Genomic DNA, 22309 nt, shown 5'->3' with positions numbered 1-22309 from the left:
AACAGGCACATCTCAACATCAACTGTTCAGAGGAGACTGTGAATCAGGCCTTCATGGTTGAATTGCAGCAAAGAAACCACTACTAAAGGACACCAATAAGAAGAGACTTGCTTGGGCCAAGAAACCTGAGCAATGGACGTAGACCAAGTTTGAGATTTTTGGTTCCAACCGCCGTGTCTTTGTGAGACGCAGAGTAGGTGAACGAATGATCTCTGCATGTGGCTCCCACCGTGAAGCATGGAGGCGGTGTGGTGGTGCTTTGCTGGTGGCACTGTCTGTGATATATTTAGAATTCAAGGCACACTTAACCAGCATGGCTACCACAGCATTCTGCAGTGATACACCATCCCATCTGGTTTGCGCTTAGTCCCACTATCATTTGTTTTTCAACAGGACAATGACCCAACACACCTCCAGGCTGTGTAAGGGCTATTTGACCAAGAAGCAGAGTGATGGAGTGCTGCATCAGTTTACCTGGCCTCCCCAATCACCCGACCTCAACCCAATTGAGATGTGTTGGACCGCAGATTGAAGGAAAAGCAGCCAACAAGTGCTCAGCATATGTGGGAACTCCGTCAAGAGTGTTTGAAAAACATTCCAGGTGAAGCTGGTTGAGAATGCCAAGAGTGTAAAGCTGTCAAGGCAAAGGGTGGCTACTTTCAAGAATCTACAATGTATTTTGATGTAACACTTTTTTTGGTTACTACATGATTCCATATGTTATTTCATAGTTTTGATGTCTTCACTATTCTACACTGTAAAAAATTGTACAAATTTAAGAAAAACCCTTGAATGAGTAGGTGTGTCCAAACTTTTGACTGGTACTGTATATCTGTTCTTCACAATACATTTATATCTGAATGTTCTGTAACGTTACATCCTCCTGGACAGGCCCCTGGGCAATTCATTCTATCTGTGTTGTTGGAAGCTCCTGAAAAGCAGTCATTTTTCCTTTATTTGTAAAAATGTGTTATTCTAAATACTGTATGTTGGTTGTCAAGTAGTGTTTAAAAATATATATATATTTGTCTTCCAGTTTGGCCATAGCCTGCTCTCAGATCTATTTGTGCTGTCATGTAATGCCATCTGTACACTACAGGACTTTCAAAATCCAACATTGCTGAGCCTCTTACATGAAACAACTGTCCTTTCTGTCGTTTTTTGACTTGCCAGCGTAGTGGTATGCACACTAAATGATGTGGCACAGACGGGGGGGGGGGGGGGTCACACTACGTGAATAAGACATTCACGCTTGTCATCAATCAATCAAGTTTATTTTATATAGCCATCAGCTAATATCTCGAAGTGCTGTACAGAAACCCAGCCTAAAACCCCAAACAGCAAGCAATGCAGGTGTAGAAGCATGGTGGCTAGGAAAAACTCCCTAGAAAGGCCAAAACCTAGGAAGAAACCTAGAGAGGAACCAGGCTATGAGGGGTGGCCAGTCCTCTTCTGGCTGTGCCGGGTGGAGATTATAACAGAACATGGCCAAGATGTTCAAAATGTTCATAAATGACAAGCATGGTCAAATAATAATCAGGAATAAATGTCAGTTGGCTTTTCATAGCCGATAATTAAGAGTTGAAAACAGCAGGTCTGGGACAGGTAGGGGTTCCATAACCGCATGCAGAACAGTTGAAACTGGGACAGCAGCAAGGCCAGGTGGACTGGGGACAGCAAGGAGTCATCATGCCCGGTAGTCCTGACGTATGGTCCTAGGGCTCAGTTCCTCCGAGAGAGAGAAAGAAAGAGAGAAGGAGAGAATTAGAGAGAGCATACTTAAATTCACACAGGACACTGGATAAGACAGGAGAAGTACTCCAGATATAACCAACTGGCCCTAGCCCCCCGACACAAACTACTGCAGCATAAATACTGGAGGCTGAGACAGGAGGGGTCAGGAGACACTGTGGCCCCATCCGATGATACCCCCGGACAGGGCCAAACAGGAAGGATATAACCCCACCCACTTTGCCAAAGCACAGCCCCCGCACCACTAGAGGGAAATCTTCAGCCACCAACTTACAATCCTGAGACAAGGCCGAGTATAGCCCACAAAGATCTCCACCACAGCACAAACCAAGGGGGGGCGCCAACCCAGACAGGAAGATCACGTCAGTAACTCAACCCACTCAAGTGACGCACCCCTCCTAGGGACGGCATGAAAGTGCACCAGTAAGCCAGTGACTCAGCCCCTGTAATAGGGTTAGAGGTAGAGAATCCCAGTGGAGGGGAACCGGCCAGGCAGAGACAGCAAGGGCGGTTCGTTGCTCCAGAGCCTTTCCGTTCACCTTCACACTCCTGGGCCAGACTACACTCAATCATATGACCTACTGAAGAGATAAGTCTTCAGTAAAGACTTAAAGGTTGAGACCGAGTCTGCGTCTCTCACATGGGTAGGCAGACCATTCCATAAAAATGGAGATCTATAGGAGAAAGCCCTGCCTCCAGCTGTTTGCTTAGAAATTCTAGGGACAATTAGGAGGCCTGCGTCTTGTGACCGTAGCGTACGTGTAGGTATGTACGGCAGGACCAACTCGGAAAGATAGGTAGGAGCAAGCCCATGTAACGCTTTATAGGTTAACAGTAAAACCTTGAAATCAGCCCTTGCCTTAACAGGAAGCCAGTGTAGGGAAGCTAGCACTGGAGTAATATGATCAAATTTCTTGGTTCTAGTCAGGATTCTAGCAGCCGTATTTAGCACTAACTGAAGTTTATTTAGTGCTTTATCCGGGTAGCCGGAAAGTAGAGCATTGCAGTAGTCTAGCCTAGAAGTAACAAATGCATGGATTAATTTTTCTGCATCATTTTTGGACAGAAAATGTCTGATTTTTGCAATGTTACGTAGATGGAAAAAAGCTGTCCTTGAAACAGTCTTGATATGTTCGTCAAAAGAGAGATCAGGGTCAAGAGTAACGCCGAGGTCCTTCACAGTTTTATTTGAGACGACTTTACAACCATCAAGATGAATTGTCAGATTTAACAGAAGATCTCTTTGTTTCTTGGGACCTAGAACAAGCATCTCTGTTTTGTCCGAGTTTAAAAGTAGAACGTTTTCAGCCATCCACTTCCTTATGTCTGAAACACAGGCTTCTAGCGAGGGCAATTTTGGGGCTTCACCATGTTTCATTGAAATGTACAGCTGTGTGTCATCCGCATAGCAGTGAAAGTTAACATTATGTTTTCGAATAACATCCCCAAGAGGTAAAATATATAGTGAAAACAATAGTGGTCCTAAAACGGAACCTTGAGGAACACCGAAATGTACAGTTGATTTGTCAGAGGACAAACCATTCACAGAGACAAACTGATATCTTTCCGACAGATAAGATCTAAACCAGGCCAGAACTTGTCCGTGTAGACCAATTTGGGTTTCCAGTCTCTCCAAAAGAATGTGGTGATCGATGGTGTCAAAGGCAGCACTAAGGTCTAGTAGCACGAGGACAGATGCAGAGCCTCGGTCTGACGCCATTAAAAGGTCATTTACCACCTTCACAAGTGCAGTCTCAGTGCTATGATGGGGTCTAAAACCAGACTGAAGCATTTCGTATACATTGTTTGTCTTCGGGAAGGCAGTGAGTTGCTGCGCAACAGCTTTTTCTAAAATTTTTGAGAGGAATGGAAGATTCTATATAGGCCGATAGTTTTTTATATTTTCCGGGTCATGGTTTGGCTTTTTCAAGAGAGGCTTTATTACTGCCACTTTTAGTGAGTTTGGTACACATCCGGTGGATAGAGAGCCGTTTATTATGTTCAACATAGGAGGGCCAAGCACAGGAAGCAGCTCTTTCAGTAGTTTAGTAGGAATAGGATCCAGTATGCAGCTTGAAGGTTTAGAGGCCATGATTATTTTCATCATTGTGTCAAGAGATATAGTACTAAAACACTTAAGTGTCTCTCCCGATCCCAGGCCCTGGCAGAGCTGTGCAGATCCAGGACAGCTAAGCCCTGGAGGAATACGCAGATTTAAAGAGGAGTCCGTAATTTGCTTTCTAATGATCATGATCTTTTCCTCAAAGAAGTTCATGAATTTATTACTGCTGAAGTGAAAGTCATCCTCTCTTGGGGAATGCTGCTTTTTAGTTAGCTTTGCAACAGTATCAAAAATAAATTTTGGATTGTTCTTATTTTCCTCAATTAAGTTGGAAAAGCAGGATGATCGAGCAGCAGTGAGGGCTCTTCGATACTGCACGGTACTGTCTTTCCAAGCTAGTCGGAAGACTTCCAGTTTGGTGTGGCGCCATTTCCGTTCCAATTTTCTGGAAGCTTGCTTCAGAGCTCGGGTATTTTCTGTATACCAGGGAGCTAGTTTCTTATGACAAATGTTTTTCGTTTTTAGGGGTGCAACTGCATCTAGGGTATTGCGCAAGGTTAAATTGAGTTCCTCAGTTAGGTGGTTAACTGATTTTTGTCCTCTGACGTCCTTGGGTAGGCAGAAGGAGTCTGGAAGGGCATCAAGGAATTTTTGTGTTGTCTGAGAATTTATAGCATGACTTTTGATGCTCCTTGGTTGGGGTCTGAGCAGATTATTTGTTGCGATTGCAAACGTAATAAAATGGTGGTCCGATAGTCCAGGATTATGAGGAAAAACATTAAGATCTACAACATTTATTCCATGGGACAAAACTAGGTCCAGAGTATGACTGTGGCAGTGAGTAGGTCCAGAGACATGTTGGACAAAACCCACTGAGTCGATGATGGCTCCGAAAGCCTTTTGGACTGGGTCTGTCGACTTTTCCATATGAATATTAAAATCACCAAAAATTAGAATATTATCTGCTATGACTACAAGGTCCGATAGGAATTCAGGGAACTCAGGGAGGAACGCTGTATATGGCCCAGGAGGCCTGTAAACAGTAGCTATAAAAAGTGATTGAGTAGGCTGCATAGATTTCATGACTAGAAGCTCAAAAGACGAAAACGTCATTTTCTTTTTTGTAAATTGAAATTTGCTATCGTAAATGTTAGCAACACCTCCGCCTTTGCGGGATGCACGGGGGATATGGTCACTAGTGTAACCAGGAGGTGAGGCCTCATTTAACACAGTAAATTCATCAGGCTTAAGCCATGTTTCAGTCAGGCCAATCACATCAAGATTGTGATCAGTGATTAGTTCATTGACTATAACTGCCTTTGAAGTGAGGGATCTAACATTAAGTAACCCTATTTTGAGATGTGAGGTATCACGATCTCTTTCAATAATGGCAGGAATGGAGGAGGTCTTTATCCTAATGAGATTGCTAAGGCGAACACCGCCATGTTTAGTTTTGCCCAACCTAGGTCGAGGCACAGACACAGTCTCAATGGGGATGGCTGAGCTGACTACACTGACTATGCTAGTGGCAGACTCCACTAAGCTGGCAGGTTGGCTAACAGCCTGCTGCCTGGCCTGCACCCTATTTCATTGTGGAGTTAGAGCCCTGTCTATGTTGGTAGATCTGGGACCAGGCTGTCATACAGTGTTGAAATATCTAGTCAATACATTTTGGATGAAATAACATTTGCTTTTGAACTTCAGAACTGTAAAGATTTGACCCTGGCTTTGGTTAAAGGCAAGTACAAACTAGTAGTAGCCTAGTCATCGCTCCTGCTCAAGAGTGTACACGTTCTGGGTGATGTGATACAATGTCATCTTTGGCTTCTCTGGTGAGCTCTCATAGGCTATTGCTGATCCCCATTCTCAAAACGTGTTGTTGCAATTCTCGCACTACTAGATGATTGCAGATTTTGTGCCGATTTAAAAAAAATCAAATGTTTGAAAATATCGGGATATCTGGGCTGATAGCTCAAAGACAGGATTGGTAGCCCTCAGATTGCGTCTCTGACCCACTCGCAGTAAACGCGCATCGGTGACGGCCGCACACCCTGAGGGGGCAACGACATGGGGATTTTGTTTTTCTCAAACTTGTCTGGGACAGCTAAGTCGGTGCCAAAATCGTGTATTGTATGCTCGGCTTAAGGATATGGCAAGACTGCACAAACAGATCTGGGACCAGGCTAGTTTGGCCAATTACTTTATCTAATATTTGTTCTCTAGACAGGAAAGACATTTAGTTATTTGGCAGGACATTGTGCCAATGACAATAGCTATCCACTGTCAGTCTGTCACAACTCCTTAGATGTTATGATTTGTGCTGGAAATACAAGAGGGTTTGATGGCTGGAAGTTGGATCGTGGGGGGGCGTAAGGCAGGTAATGCAGAGCAGGATTGTGAACAGTACTGAGGCTAGGGCTGTGACGGTCATGGAATTTTTGATGACTGTAATTGGCCAGCCAATGACTGCGATCTCCGTGATAATCGTTCGAATAGCAACAAAGGGAAACAATATATAATCACAAATCTTCCCCTCGGCCTTCCATTTGCGCGTTCACGCGCGCCTCCGCCATTTGCTCCGCCAAGTCAAATCATGAAATGTCATAGGTCACATGCTTTGTAAACAACGGGTGTAGACAAACAGTGAAATGCTTACTGACGGTCCCTTCCCAACAATGCAGAGAGAATAATAGAAAGATAACTCAAGGAATTAGTGTTGCATGGTATACCGGTACCACGGTAATATCACCGTACCAAAACATCATGATACCAACATTTTAGAGAACCATTTCATATGATACTACCAACATTTTCCGCCCTACCGATCTAAAGACCCCACTGGCGCCTGTTTATAAAATTTTATAAGTTCAGTTAATTGTGTAAGCAACAGCAACTAGTCTACTGTATGCACCAGTCCAATAATGTCCACTTCACTTTTATGCGCATATCACGTGTGGCAGCTCTGATCAACCAGCCGCATCCCCCTGCCCGCCCTCACTCACCTGCTTCTCTCAGAATCCCCCTACCCGCCCTCACTCACCTGCTTCTCTCAGAATCCCCCTACCCGCCCTCACTCACCTGCTTCTCTCAGAATCCCCCTACCCGCGCTCACTCACCTGCTTCTCTCAGAATCCCCCTACCCGCCCTCTCTCACCTGCTTCTCTCAGCATCCCCCTACCCGCCCTCTCACCTGCTTCTCTCAGAACCCCCCTACCCGCCCTCACTCACCTGCTTCTCTCAGCATCCCCCTACCAGCCCTCACTCACCTGCTTCTCTCAGCATCTCCCTACCAGCCCTCACTCACCTGCTTCTCTCAGCATCTCCCTACCAGCCCTCTCACCTGCTTCTCTCAGCATCTCCCTACCAGCCCTCACTCACCTGCTTCTCAGCATCTCCCTACCAGCCCTCTCATCTGCTTCTCTCAGCATCCCCCTACCAGCCCTCTCACCTGCTTCTCTCAGCATCCCCCTACCAGCCCTCTCACCTGCTTCTCTCAGCATCCCCCTACCAGCCCTCACTCACCTGCTTCTCTCAGCATCCCCCTACCAGCCCTCACTCACCTGCTTCTCTCAGCATCCCCCTACCAGCCCTCACTCACCTGCTTCTCTCAGCATCCCCCTACCAGCCCTCACTCACCTGCTTCTCTCAGCATCCCCCTACCAGCCCTCTCACCTGCTTCTCTCAGCATCTCTCTACCAGCCCTCTCACCTGCTTCTCTCAGCATCCCCCTACCAGCCCTCTCACCTGCTTCTCTTTGTCTGCTCTTCCTGCACATTTATTCCCCATCAGTTTTTCCAATAGAAGTTAGCCTTTATGGCGAGCTGGGATTGTGACCCTGATCAGTCTTTTGTTACATTTGATACATGGTGAAATTATATACAAAGAGCACAGGCCAGTCTGAGTATAGGCTTTGCGAGTTGGTTGTCACGCAGGAGTGCCAGAGAGGAAAAGCAGCTTAGTGACATGCATGCTTTTGCAGCTTTACAGCAAAGAAAACATTGTCTCTACCTCAAACGGTAAAACAGCATACACTGCGATTTCACACGCATTTGATAGATTTTCACAAAACATGTCGCAGTCTGTTTTAAACTAATCGCGGCCCACAAATGATTGGTTTGATGACAAACAACGTTGTTCAGTCATAGCAAGCTAACAACCTGGTAACTTGATTGTAGGTCTAGGCTAATTTGATTGGCCCAGGAAGAAAGGAAAAGGTTCTGCTACTCATGCGTTATTCTTCGAATGTAGGATTCATATAGGGGTAACTATATAGAAATAATCATTCTCTTTCTGTGGCTCCTTACATTCTGTTTGGTGCCTAACGTTTTTAGAGTTAGGAGCAGTGTGTGTATGTTTGGGAGAGAGCGGGAGAAAGAGTGTGTCTGTTACCTGAAGAGTAGGTTTCATGCAGTTTTTCCACTTACTGCCACAATGACATGCAGATCATTAAACATTCAGTGCCTTCGGAAAGAATTCAGACCCCTTGACTTTTTCCATATTTTAAGTTACAGCCTTATTCAAAAATGGTTTAAATATAAATAATCTACACACAATACCCCATAATGACAAAGCAAATGTACAAAAAAAATAGCAGAAATTGTTTATTTACGTAAGTATTCAGACCCTTTGCTTTGAGACTCGAAATTGAGCTCAGGTATGTTCTGTTTCCATTGATCATCCTTGACATGTTTCTACAACTTGATTGGAGTCCACCTATGGTCAATTCAATTGACATAGGTGGACATGATTTGGAAAGGCACACACCAGTCTATATAAGGTCCCACAGTTGACAATGCATGTCGGAGCAAAAACCAACCCATGTGGTAGAAGGAATTGTCCGTAGAGCTCCGAGACAGGATTGTGTCGAAGCACAGATCTGGGGAAGGGTACCAAAACATTTCTACAGCATTGAAGGTCCCCAAGAACACAGTGGCCTCCATTCTTAAGTGGAAGAAGTTTGGAACCACCAAGGCTCTTCCTAGAGCTGGCCGACCGGACAAACTGAGCAATCGGGAGAGAAGGGCTTTGGTCAGAGAGGTGACCAAGAACCCGATGGTCACTCTGACAGAGCTCAAGTTCCTCTGTGGTTATGGTTGTCCTTCTGGAAAGTTATCCCATCTCTGCAGCACTCTAACCAATCAGGTCTTTATGGTAGAGTGGCCAGATGGAAGCCTCTCCTCCGTAAAAGGCACATGACAGCACGCTTGGAGTTTAGTAAAAGGCACCTAAAGACTCTCAGACCATGCGAAAGAAGATTCTCTGTTCTGATGAAACCAAGATTGAACTCTTTGACCTGAATGCCAAGAGTCACGTCTGGAGGAAACCTGGCACCATCCCAAAGGTGTGTCATGGTGGTGGCAGCATCATGCTGTGGGGATGTTCTTCAGCGGCAGGGACCGGGGAGACTAGTCAGGATCGATGCAAAGATGAACGGCGCAAAGCACAGAGAGATCCTTGATGAAAACCTGCTCAGGACCTCAGTCGAAGGTTCACCTTCCAACAGGAAAATGACCCTAAGCACACAGCCAAGAGAAAGCAGGTATGGGTTCGGGACAAGTCTCTGAATAAGACTGCTTGTTAATTATTTATCCTGTTGCCTAGTCACTTTACCCCTACATATACACCACCGTTCAAAAGTTTGGGGTCACTTAGAAAGGTCCTTGTTTTTGAAAGAAAAGCACTTTTTTTGGTCCATTAAAATAACATAAAATTGATCATAAATACAGTGTAGACATTGTTAATGTTGTACATGACTATTGTCGCTGGAAACGGCTGATTTTTAATGGGATATCTACATAGGCGTACACAATTGCATTTCGTAGATGGTAATTTGAATGCACAGATATACGGTGAAGAGATCCTCTGGCCCATTGTCATACCATTCATCCGCCGCCATCATTTAATGCTTCAGCATGATAATGCACGGACCCATGTCGCAAGGATCTGTACACAATTCCTGGAAGCTGAACATTTTCAAGTTCTTCCATGGACTGCGTACTCACCAGACATGTCACCCATTGACCATGTTTGGGATCCTTTGGATCGACGTGTACGACAGTTTCCGCCAACGTTCCAGTTTCCGCCAATATCCATCTATATTCAATTCTGCTCATCACGCTATACCACAATAAACAAAGTTCAAATTCTGAGACTGAGGCCATTGAGTGATTTTTGAAGTGACACGTTGCTGCCAAAATCTGTAGCCCATCTCCGCGGCGCTTTATCAGCAAAATGGACAGAGCCCTACACACTAAAGCGAGGCGGTTTTCGGTCATGAATATAGGCTACAAGATGGATAGGCTGTTTGCAATAGGTGAATTACCCTTTGTGAATGCAGCTGTACACACAGCTGTCTTACCAAAATAGTGCAAACGAAATGCTGAAAGTAGTAGCGTAGTTATGCATGCAAACAAAAATACTGAATAGCAGTTTGGCTTAAAATACTGACAACTGCAAACGAAACGGCGGTACCAAGTTAAGCCTAGTAAACAAAATATCGCATTGATAAAGGCATGACACATTCTATATTTAGGCTGTATAGTAAACAAATGCAGTAAACGAAAGGTGAACGGCAATTCAAATAACCAAAACAACCTAATACAGGGATGCAGCCATGCACAGCTATCTTGTCAAACAAATAGGCCTATAGGCCCGCTTCAGACATGGAAAACCATGCCACTCATGAGTGCAGCAACACGTTGTGATATGGCACAATGCACTTCTCTGGATTAAATTCAACCCACGTAATCAATTAAGCAATGCTAGCCTACCATAAACATGTTTCCCGAGAATTGAGATTTGTTCAAATATGTAGTTGTTATTCTCTGAAAATATGCAAATTTAAATGAACATCAACCTTTTGGACCCTCACCAGTTTACACACCAGAGACTCAAGGGATGCAAATTTAACTGACTTGCCTGAAAGGACCCGTACATATCCGAACGCGACTGCTGCAGTAGAGAGTAATTGTATAATTTATGCATGACATCCGTAACTGTCGGTTATATAGGGCTGGCACAATTACCATAACTAACTGAGGTGTTGCAGATGAATGGAATGGTGCGTTCTGAATGCTGAAGTCTTGTAAATGTACAGTTCTGTAATATGAATCATCTGTGCCTAGGGGTACACGCTATAGGAGTGGTGCATTCTGATTGATGTGACCTTGAGACAGAGACACACACACACACAATGCAGTCTGCCAGGACAGAGGACTGAATGTTGAGGGCTTCTCCTGATTCAGCGTGGCATTGGGGCAGGTTGCCAAGGTCTGGGGCAGGGTGCCAGTGGCCCTATAGCCTGCCCTGTGGTCCCACTCACAGGACCCATTCTCTCACACAGAGAGACAGAGAACTGGCTGTCTCAGCATTATGGGTCTAGAAAAGCCAGTCGCCTCTCTCCAGTCACCAGCACCACCACCTCTTGGAGAACTGGGTCATGTTCAATAGAGCACTTCAATGGGGGGGGGGGGGGGGGGGGTTCAGTGCCCGGAACGCAAGACTGGAGAATGCGATGAGACATACTTTGGCCAGATGTGTCCACCATATTTTATTGTAGATTGATGCATCATAATACCGTGGTGTTTTTTGTGATATGGTGATGCTGATGGTTCTCTGCCCTTCCCCTCCCCAGACAAAGCTCTGAAGGACAGCCTGGACCGGGTGCTGCTAAGCGGGTACTTTGACAAAGCCCAGTCCCACCAGAATGGAGTGTGTGAGGAGGAGGAGGATGAGGAGCAGCAGTTGGAGGCAGTAGTGGAGTCGGCAGAGGAGCAGACCGTCGACCAAGGTCAACATTTTTGACATTGACATTAATGTGCACTCTTGAGTTATAAATGGACCAAGTTATACATATTTTGATAGCTCAACTGGTCACGTTCCTTTGCCGTCCTTAGAAATGTGAGATTTTTTTTGAAAATGGCGAACCAATTGTAGCTGTTAGCGAAAGTACACGTAAGTTTGTCAATTTGTAAGCAAGTTGTAGGCAATATTAAATGTTAACTGTTCGCTCCTTAAGTTACGTTTGTTGCTGTATTGTTTAGTTTTCCAATTGTGACAATAAAGATGTTGATTAATTGAAGATCTTTCGTCCTGCATTCTGAAAATTATTTTTCTCTTCAGAGGGTGACATAGTTGAAGAGTACATAGAGCCCATTAAGGTGGAGGCTACAGAGGTGAGAGGACTTACTATCCTGGAATTCATTAAGGCAATGTTTTACTACATTTTGCAATGGAAATGAAAATAAGTGCTTCCAATTGGACAAATTCAGATAATGTTTACCTGTTTTGCGCAGTTTTCTTTGATTTCCTACCTACTGAACACTACCGTGTTAATTCAGTTATTATCATGTCTCGGCTGCTTTGTGACGGTGGCCATTTTGTTTATGTTTTTCAGTTCGTAAACAGACAGTTCATTCCAGACACCACGTACAGCAGCAGTGACAAGGAGAAAGGAGACAAGTGGATGACAGAAACAGAGGTATGATGCTCAGTGTTTTACATATTACACAAATCATGGTAGGGCTGTCCCAGACAAAAAACAATGTTGGTCTACAGAGTCATCTGTTCTTTCAACCAATCAAAATGTTTAAATGTGTATTTTTTCATAGACACATCCTATGTGTTTTAATAAAATCAACTATTTGCACTAAGCTTGTCTGATGCTTTAAGTGCACTGTTAGATATAATTAAGACATGCAAATGACTAGAGTCCAACCGCAATTGATTTAATTGGGCCGGGCTCAGACTTGCTGCGCGGTGTGTAAATATAAAAATTACAGCGAGTCACTGTGGGACTAGCACCTGTTGTCTCTCTCTCTTCTGCAGCGACCACCACAGAACAGTGTTTATCGTGCTGTCTGTGTTGCTGCAGCGTAATTAGCCATTTCTGACTGAAAAGTTACCGAAATCCCTCATTTTGTTTAGGAAAAACATTCCCTGTTCCCTCAACCCTTGCTCTCTTTACGTGACATGCATGCATCACATGCACGTGACCGATATGGCCTGACCTATAGCTTATCATACTCGCATCAATAAGTTGGTTATAACAAACTCTGAACACCGTAACACACAGCAAAATGAATGCAGAGGACGTGACAAATCAACTAGAAACGGGGGGATGTTTACTGGTTGCTCAGGAGGTAAAGGGGAAGTCAGATGTGTGGAATAAATGTGGCTAGTCGTGGAAAATACTGCCGATCAAGAAAAAGAAGGTAAGGAGCCAGCGCTGCGTGCATATTATGTGTGCCCAACAAGTGCTGTTAAATTATATTGTAATCTTTCTGACCGTTTGGAACAATGACAACGACACTAAATGAATTATAAGTGTACCGGAGAGTGTTTTGTAAAGACTTTATTACAGAAAATACTAAAGTTGCATTCGTTCCTGAATGCAATTTTACAAAATGGAACTGTTTATTTATTGTTTACGCTTATTTATTAAATGGTCACTTTATTTTTAACTTTTAAATGCTTGGTTGCATTTCAAATCGTGAACAACTCGTACTCTGTGTGATGACATGAAAAGTTTTATGATTGACTATTGTATAACTATTGAAACCTAGGCCTGACTAAGTTACGGTATTAAAACCTAAAGAGGATACGTTCTTAGGCCTACAGCTCCATGGTGGTTATACAAGGCTGCTCTTTACTAAGCCTACTAGTTATAATGCCATTACTAATTATTATAATGACCATCATCATAATCACAATAAGGAGATCGAGAAAAATAAGGGTTATTATTATGAATATTATTTTTCTGACAATTTGAAACATTGTAAACAACACTAGATAAATGATCAATAATACCAGAGGCTGTTCAAACCAAATAAAGTGGAAAGCCTTTATTACAGATTAACAAAGATTTAAAAACAGACGAAATGGTGAAGTGGTTTGTCCGACATGCGTGATGTTTGTTGCTCGTAGGGGCAGTAGACTATTAAACAATCGCTCGCAGGCAACGGAAGCAGGATCTGTTTTAATTCTGTAGTTATACAGTACCAGTCAAAAGTTTCGACACACCTCACTTAAAGATTTGTCTTCATTTTTCTACATTGTGGAATAATAGTGAAGATATCAAAACTATGAAATAACACATGGAAACATATTGTAAACAAATCCAAATATATTTTATATTGGAGATTCTTAGAAGTAGCCACCCTTTGCCTTGACACACTCTTGGCATTCTATCAACCAGCTTCATGAGGTACCTGGAATGCATTTCAATTAACAGATGTGACTTGTTAAAAGTTCATTTGTGGAATTTCTTTCCTTAATGCGTTTGAGCCAATCAGTTGTGTTGTGACAAGGTAGGGGTTTTATACAGAAGATAGCCCTATTTGGTAAAAGACCAAGTCCATATTATGGCAAGAACAGCTCAAATAAGCAAAGAGAAACGACAGTCCATTACTTTGACTGACCTTCATGTCTGAATCTGGAAAATGTCAAGAACTTTGAACGTTTCTTAAAGTGCAGTTGCAAAAACCATCAAGCGCAATGATAAAACTGGCTCTCATGAGGACCGCCACAGGAAAGGAAGACCCAGAGTTGCCTCTGCTGCAGAGGATAAGTTCATTAGAGTTAACTGCACCTCAGATTGCAGCTCAAATACATGCGTCACAGAGTTCAAGTAACAGATACATCTCAACATCAACTGTTCAGAGACAAACAATTTTTTTTGCATTTTAAAGTATTGGCTGTCAACATTCAGTAAAAAATAAAACGGTGTCATCTAATATGAAACGGCCTGTAACTAACGGGTTTTACCGTCCTGTAAGTCCTCCGGCATGCGATCAAAGCAGCAGGAGATGTATATAAAATAAAATGTTGTATTCATGTATTGATTTAGTCATACCCGATGCCTTTTATCAAGATATGTTACGTTTAAGAATTAAGACGTCACCTACATTTCAAAAAGTCTAATTTGGACTATATCTTAAATGACCCATTTTATGTAATCGTCTAGTCAAGACATTATGGGACTGGATACGGAAGGGTACTATCATAGGGTATACAGCCTCTGGCCTTGCCTCTTGATCTTCCCCCTCAGGTGGTGAGTGTCATCCAGCAACAGCCTGTACAGTCAGCCCTTCCCCCCAATGACTTGGAGACCCATTCCCTGAACGTGGCCACACCCAAAGTCACACCCCCGGTGGTCAGGAAGCAGGCAGTCCAGGACCTCTTGTCACAGATGCAGGGGCCTTACAACTTCATGCAGGTGAGGATTCGAACCACCACCCTCTTCAAGACTGTTAGCCCACTGAGCTAAAGTCTAGCCATTAGCTGTGGTTGCTGTGACTGTGGTTCAGGCTTGTACAATGAGGCGGTTTGGACCTGAATACTAGGCATTTGGTCCAAGCTAATGCCTGGGCTTTAGCTCAGCAGGTGAACACGATCTAGTGGCTTATAGGGGACCATGGCTTTGAACCTCAGTCAGTCACATATACAGCATAGTGCCATAATAACATTGTTTGCTTCCCTCAGGACCAATGCATTTTGTGGAGTCAGAAGATCAAGGAATCAAAGATGTGAGGAATAAAGGAAAGAGTTTTGTTATTCAGCCATCTTTTCTGCTTCCTCCCTCAGGACTCTATGCTGGAGTTTGATGGCCAGCTCATTGACCCAGCCATCGTGTCAGCCCAGCCCATGAAGCCTGCAGCTCAGAACATAGACCTTCCTCAGTTGGGCTGTCCCCCAGTCCATCTAAAATCACGCCTCTCACCACACAACACCGTCCCGGTACAGCCTGAGCCCATGCAGGTGAGTACTGGTGTTATTGAAGGTTGATGGCAGGGGCTTCTTTTAATAACATAAAGATGGCCTTGTTCAAATACTTTGAAAATGCCATTTAAAAAATATATATATATTATTATTTTACCCCTTTTTTCTCCCTAATTTCGTGGTGTCCAATTGGTAGTAGTTACAGTCTTGTCTCATCGCTGCAACTCCCGTACGGACTCGGGAGAGGCGAAGGTCAAAAGCCATGCGTCCTCCGAAACACAACCCAACCTAGCCGCACTGCTTCTTGACACAATGCACATCCAACCCGGGAAGCCAGCCGCACCAATGTGTCGGAGGAAACACCGTACACCTGGCGACCTGGTCAGCGTGCACTGCGCCCGGCCCGCCATGACACAGGAGTCGCTAGTGCACGATGAGACAAGGATATCCCTGCCGGCCAAACCCTCCCCAACCCGAACGACGCTGGGCCAATTGTGCGTGGGCCTCCCGGTCGCGGCCGGCTGCGACAGAGCCCAGAATCTAAGGTGGCACAGCTAGCCTTAGACCACTGCGCCACCCGGGAGGCCCTAAAAATGCACCCTTAAGTAATCACTGATACGACTTGTCTGGATTGGTCAAAGGTCTTTTAGATGAGTGATAATTCCAGTGAGGTTGAAAGATGCATTTGATCTGTTTTAAATGGGGCAGTCCTCTGTGGTGAAGAGGTTAGGAATCTCGACGTCTGAATGAGTCCGCTCCTTCATCCCCAGGTTCCCACGGTGTCCCCCACGCCTGAGTCGTACGCCACGCCGTGCCCCATGTACCAGTCATCACACACGCCAGAACCGCGCCCGCATGCGGACTCCATCGACACCATCCAGGTAAAAATTTGTAAAAGGATAATGCATGACACTTAGCGAACACTTTTATCCGTTATACAGCAACTTGCAGTTGACTTGTGAGCAACTTTTAAGTTGCGGGTTACATTTCCACAGTGATCATGTACACATACAAAAATGAAATGGCAGACTCACTGTGGGAGTTGAACCCACAACTTTTGCGTTACTAGCGCCACACTCTTACCAACCTGAGTAGAGGATCACTGTATCTGATGGTACTGTTCTCCGCAGGCGTCCATGTCCCTGTCGTCAGAGCAGCAGCAGGTCTTCCAGTCTGTCAACGTCTCCAAACCCCCACACATCTCCGGCATCAATGTCAATGCAGCACCATTCCAGTCCATGCAGACAGTAAGGCCTTAGTCAAAACGCAAACAGTCTCTCTTTGGCTGGCAGGCAGGCACGGTCACGCACACCGGCAGGCAGGCACGGTCACGCACGCCGGCAGGCAGGCACGGTCACGCACGCCGGCAGGCAGGCACGGTCACGCAGGCAGGCACGGTCACGCACGCAGGCAGGCAGGCACGGTCACACACGCAGGCGGTCACGCAGGCAGGAGTCTTAAGAGTTGAATGTTCATCATCATCGTTATTGTATTCCCATATTGTTCATATGGTCTGTCTTTGAGTTTTTTCTTTCACTGTCTTTATTCATCCATTTTTGTTCATTTCGATTTCATCAGGCAGACAGGCGCGCGCACAGACAGAGAGACAGAGAGGCAGACAGGCGCGTGCGCGCAGACAGAGGGGCGGGCGGACAGGCGCGTGCGCGCAGACAGAGGGGCGGGCGGACAGGCGCGTGCGCGCAGACAGAGGGGCGGGCGGACAGGCGCGTGCGCGCAGACAGAGGGGCGGGCGGACAGGCGCGTGCGCGCAGACAGAGGGGCGGGCGGACAGGCGCGTGCGCGCAGACAGAGGGGCGGGCGGACAGGCGCGTGCGCGCAGACAGAGGGGCGGGCGGACAGGCGCGTGCGCGCAGACAGAGGGGCGGGCGGACAGGCGCGTGCGCGCAGACAGAGGGGCGGGCGGACAGATAGATAGACGGGCAGACAGACACACTCAGACAGACAGACAGACAGACAGACAGACAGACAGACAGACAGACAGACAGACAGACAGACAGACAGACACACTCAGACAGACAGACAGACAGACAGACAGACAGACAGACACACTCAGACACACTCAGACAGACAGACAGACAGACAGACAGACACTCAGACAGACAGACACGCACACACAGAGACGGACAGACACACACGCACACACACACAGAGACGGACAGACACACACGCACACACACACAGAGACGGACAGACACACACGCACACACACACAGAGACGGACAGACACACACGCACACACACACAGAGACGGACAGACACACAGAGACGGACAGACACAGGGGCAGACAGACAGACTGGCAGACACAGACATTTGACAGAGACGCAGGCAGACGCACACACACGCCACACGACAGACACGACCGAGACGGCACACGACCGAGACGCCAAATACTAATTGAGTGTATGTAAACTTCTTACCCACTGGGAATGTGATGAAAGAAATAAAAGCTGAAATAAAACATTCTCTCTACTATTATTCTGACATTTCACATTCATAAAATAAAGTGGTGATCCTAACTGACCTAAGACAGGCAATTTTTACTAGGATTGAATGTCAGGAATTGTGAAAAACTGAGTTTAAATGTATTTGGCTAAGGTGTATGTAAACTTCCGAATTCAACTGTATATACAGGGGGTACCGGTACAGAGTCAATGTACAGGTTAGTCAATGTACAGGTTAGTCGAGGTAATTCTTACCAAAATTCTTACCATTGTTTCAACTGCGGATTGGCCCTTTCATAACAATGCTTATAGTGCAGAATCTCTGTTTACTACTACTACCGGTGCTCATATGCAACCTACTCTCAGAACTGGAAGCGTTTAACTTGGATTCTTACAGCATTCTGTGATGGTGGCAGGGATAGTATTGGGCGGAGACACAAATCTCAGATTGTAGCTTTAACTCTTGATAAGCCTGTGAGTGACAATTGTTCCTAGCGTTGTTAAACCAGGCTGAACACTCGGCACACCATTGTTTTAACCAGGCTACCCCCCCCCCCCCCCCTCCCCCAGGTGTTCAACCTCAATGCCCCTGTCCCGCCGGCCAATGAGGCGGAAGCCTTGACCCAGGCCAGCCAATACCAGAACAGCTACAGCCAGCAGGGGTTCAGCAGCCAATCACAGCAGCTCCCTGTGGAGCAGACAGAGATGCAGACGGAGCAGCTGCAGTCTGGTGAGCTAGCAGGGCTGGAGCAGATTTTTTCCCCTTGTCATACTGCAGAGCAAAACCAAGTCGAGCCGTACCACACTGGCCTGGTTATGCGTTTACCATAGTGCTACTGGAGCTGTCCTGAAAAGGGCCATGTGTACAGGTTGAACAGTGCTAGATGGTGTGGAAAGGATATTTCACGAACTTTATTATGACTGTCTTAAAGGCCATTTTACTCAAACTGTTTCCCTGTCTGTAGTGGTTGGTGCCTTCCATTCCCAGGACCCAGCCCTGCCCAGCCAGGCCCTGCCCCAGGGGCAGCAGGGTCCAGGGTTCATCCCCGCGGCTGGTCGCCAGGCCCAGTCCTTCTACAACAGCAGAGGCATGACCCGCGGAGGCCCCCGTAACGCCCGCGGCATGGTCAACGGATACAGGGGCCCCTCCAACGGATTCAGAGGTACGGTAGCCTGACCTGTCCTTTACTGTCACAAACTAAATTGTGCAGGGCCGGACATCAGCCTCAAGATACACTCGAGCTTTCTCTTGTCTGTAGTGTAGTTCGTTAAATAGATGGATTGGAGCTGAGTGTTGTGTATGGGAGAAAAAAACCTACATCTATTGGATTTGATCTCAACTTGTTTGACATTTGATACGACATGCTTGTTGCACATGTCGGTGTCATCGTGGTCTTGATGCTGTTTAATAAGCGAAAGAAACAACCTATGCTTTTCACTGAATGACTGCGTCTAACTGGAGTGTAACAATCCATTCCAGGTGGATATGACGGTTACCGGCCTCCCTTCGCCAACACTCCAAACTCTGGATATCAACAGGCTCAGTTCAACACCCCTCGGGACTACTCCAATGGTGGCAACTACCAGCGGGGGGTAAATAACCTTTGACCTTATCACTCACACAGGGTTGGAGGGGGGGCTTGGGATGGATGTTGAGCTAACATGCTCAGGGCCGGTTTGCCGGACACGGATTTAAGCCGTGGAATTAAAAGTACTTTCAACTGGGGGGAGTTTCTCCGTTGAGCATTATTTTTCCAATTCAAGAGTAGGCTTAATCTAGGTCTGGGAAGTTGGCCCGCCTTTACCATATAGGATCTTTGAGTGTTTCATATCTGTTTTTGCATCTATAGTAGTTGTTGCATTACATGTTAGTAATCTTTTGTGGGCCTAAGTTTGCCCTCTCTTTGTCTTATAGGGGGCACCACTGGATCGTCTCCTTTTATTTGTTAGGAATCTATGTAGGAGTATTCTATAAGAACGGTTAGTAGTAATGCTTTGTATTTTACCCTGCTTCAGGATGGTTATAATCAGAACTACAAGCGTGGAGCAGGCCAGGGATCCAGAGGGATGTCTCGAGGAGGCAATGCCCAGGCCATGAGGTCCTGATCGGGCCTGTGTTTGACTGTCCCAATTCACCCCTTCCCCTTGGCCCTAACATTTCAATGTTTGCAGAAACGTCTGGTACGTATAACGGTGTAGTGGTGGACTTATTTACTTGGTTATATTTTTCCTGGGTGGGGCAAATTGAAGGGTCAGGTCCGAGGTGGGGGGGTGGGGTAAGGAACGACTTGCACAGATTTTGACTGACAACTTTCCACACCACACGAAAACATTCAAGATATCCAGAATGCATTTTGCCCCATCACTTTTATTTGTCCTTTTTTGTTTCTCATCAGTGGTATTTTTTCCCTGGCTTTTGGATCAAAGTAATGCCTGCTTTGATATTGGAACAAAATATGAATGGTTTAAAATGAGACTGAGTACACAAGCCGATCTGTAAATCCTTAGTGTTACAAATGGTTTTAAGCAAGCCTGTAAACTTGAAAGATTTCGTTGATTTTTTTTTTATCAAATAAAACATGCCACTGCTGGTCTGAGCCCCTGGGAGTGTTTCTTTCCTTGCCCAGTCCCCCCCTTTTTTTTTTTTTGTTCACATATCATCTTTGTTCTAAAAAGCATTTTTGTTATGTTTTTAAAAGAAGCTCCCAATTCCTCAGTTTGTAAATTGATGTTGCCTCAAGAGTTTCAATAAAGATGTTGCATTACCCATGATTTGTGGTGATTGTGTCCAGTGTCCTTTTATTGTTGGGGGGTGAAAGTGTTGCCAGGGCTAGACAAGATGGTTTTGACTTATGATGGAAAGAGCTGTGTATTGCATTCTCTGGAGAAAACTACACAATCTGAGAGCTGGGTAAGGGACCACGGATGAATCGAGACTACATTTCCTATCTACGCTTCTTTATTAGCTCAGAGGCTAAATTAAACTGCTTTTACTATGGTGGGTTACTTGTTGAGGAAGACCTTGAAATGGTGATTTTATTAAGTTTAGTCAAAGATTATAGAGATACTGACATTGTCAGGGCAGAAAGACATGTACCATGGGAGTCTTCGTACACAAAGCGGCGCTACTGTCGAGCTCCCGCCTATTCTTTCTTTGGATTGTTGGATACGTCTCGTTGTTGCAATCCTCTTACGAATATTCGCTGAGGGTTGTTGACGTCAACCGCCTCTATTCAAAGGAGACAGATGCTATGCTACTAGCCTCATTGCATGAATATGCATAGACATTTTTTTTCTCAAAGTTGCCGGGATGTCACATAACAAATTTTATTTGATCAAATTAACATCACGTAGCAAATAAGCCATTCATTTGTTTGTTGACCAAATTCGAGACGGTCATTAACCTCCGTAAAAAAACGAATTGCTTGGTGGGAGAAACAACAAAACGACACCTGCTGGAGGGAGACAGATTTTCTGCCGAATTGAGCCTCTTTATTTTTCTCTGGTGTAGTGTAGAGATGAGGCAGTCTGGTTATAACCTATATTTTAAACTGGGTGGTTTGAGCCCTGAATGCTGATTGGCTGACAGCCGTGGTATATCAGACAGTATGCCATGGGTACGACAAAACATTTATTTTCACTGCTCTAATTGCGTTGGCAACCAGTTTATAATAGCAATAAGGCACCTTGAGGGTTTGTGATACATGGCCAATATATCACGGCTAAGGGCTGTTTCCAGGCACTCGGCGTTGTGCTTAAGAACAGCCCTTAGCTGTGGTATATTGGCCATATACTGCCTCGGGCCTTATTGCTAAAATAACCCCTCTTTTTAGTATTGTCAGAGGGGAAGAGAGGCCCAACTCGGCAGAAAACCTGTCTCCTTCCAGCAGGTGGTCTTTTTTCCCCTCGTTTCGCCCACCAAGCAAGGAGTTTTTGCATGGAGGTCAATGAGTGTTGAATTTGGTCAACAAAAAATGTATGGCTTATATGCTACGTGAGTTATATTTGATCGAATATAAGTTTTGTAATGCTTAAGTTGTTACGAGTGTACTTAGAAGCAGGACACGTGACATCCCGGCAACTTTGAGGAAACAATTTATATCGGAGTTATAAAAGTTGGGTGAATTTTGGCCCATTCCTCCTGACAGAGCTGGTGTAACTGAGTCGGGTTTGTAGGCCTCCTTGCTCAAACCCGCTTTTTCAGTTCTGCCCACAAATTTTCTATAGGATTGAGGTCAGGGCTTTGTGAAGGCCACTCCAATACCTTGAGATGGCTGTGCATATTCATGCCATGAAGCTAGTAGCATAGCATCC

At 45.3% G+C, this 22309-nt stretch overlaps 1 protein-coding gene across 1 annotated transcript in view; it reads left to right on the top strand.

Annotated features, from left to right (window-relative positions):
- The window catches only part of caprin1b (cell cycle associated protein 1b), a 36305-nt gene extending 15538 nt beyond the window's left edge, over positions 1–20767 (top strand). The window contains exons 7-17 of the mRNA XM_039001667.1: positions 11448–11603; positions 11936–11988; positions 12210–12293; positions 14862–15029; positions 15398–15571; positions 16303–16413; positions 16663–16779; positions 18566–18725; positions 18961–19158; positions 19476–19588; positions 20012–20767. Coding sequence (XP_038857595.1) covers positions 11448–11603; positions 11936–11988; positions 12210–12293; positions 14862–15029; positions 15398–15571; positions 16303–16413; positions 16663–16779; positions 18566–18725; positions 18961–19158; positions 19476–19588; positions 20012–20101 — 1424 coding nt within the window. The 3' untranslated portion in view covers positions 20102–20767. The remainder of the gene's footprint in view (positions 1–11447; positions 11604–11935; positions 11989–12209; positions 12294–14861; positions 15030–15397; positions 15572–16302; positions 16414–16662; positions 16780–18565; positions 18726–18960; positions 19159–19475; positions 19589–20011) is intronic.
- The last annotated feature ends 1542 nt before the right edge of the window (positions 20768–22309 follow it).

Source organism: Salvelinus namaycush, chromosome 9 (assembly GCF_016432855.1).
Source record: "Salvelinus namaycush isolate Seneca chromosome 9, SaNama_1.0, whole genome shotgun sequence".
Lineage (NCBI taxonomy): Eukaryota > Metazoa > Chordata > Actinopteri > Salmoniformes > Salmonidae > Salvelinus > Salvelinus namaycush.
This window is presented reverse-complemented; position numbering and strand designations above follow the sequence as displayed.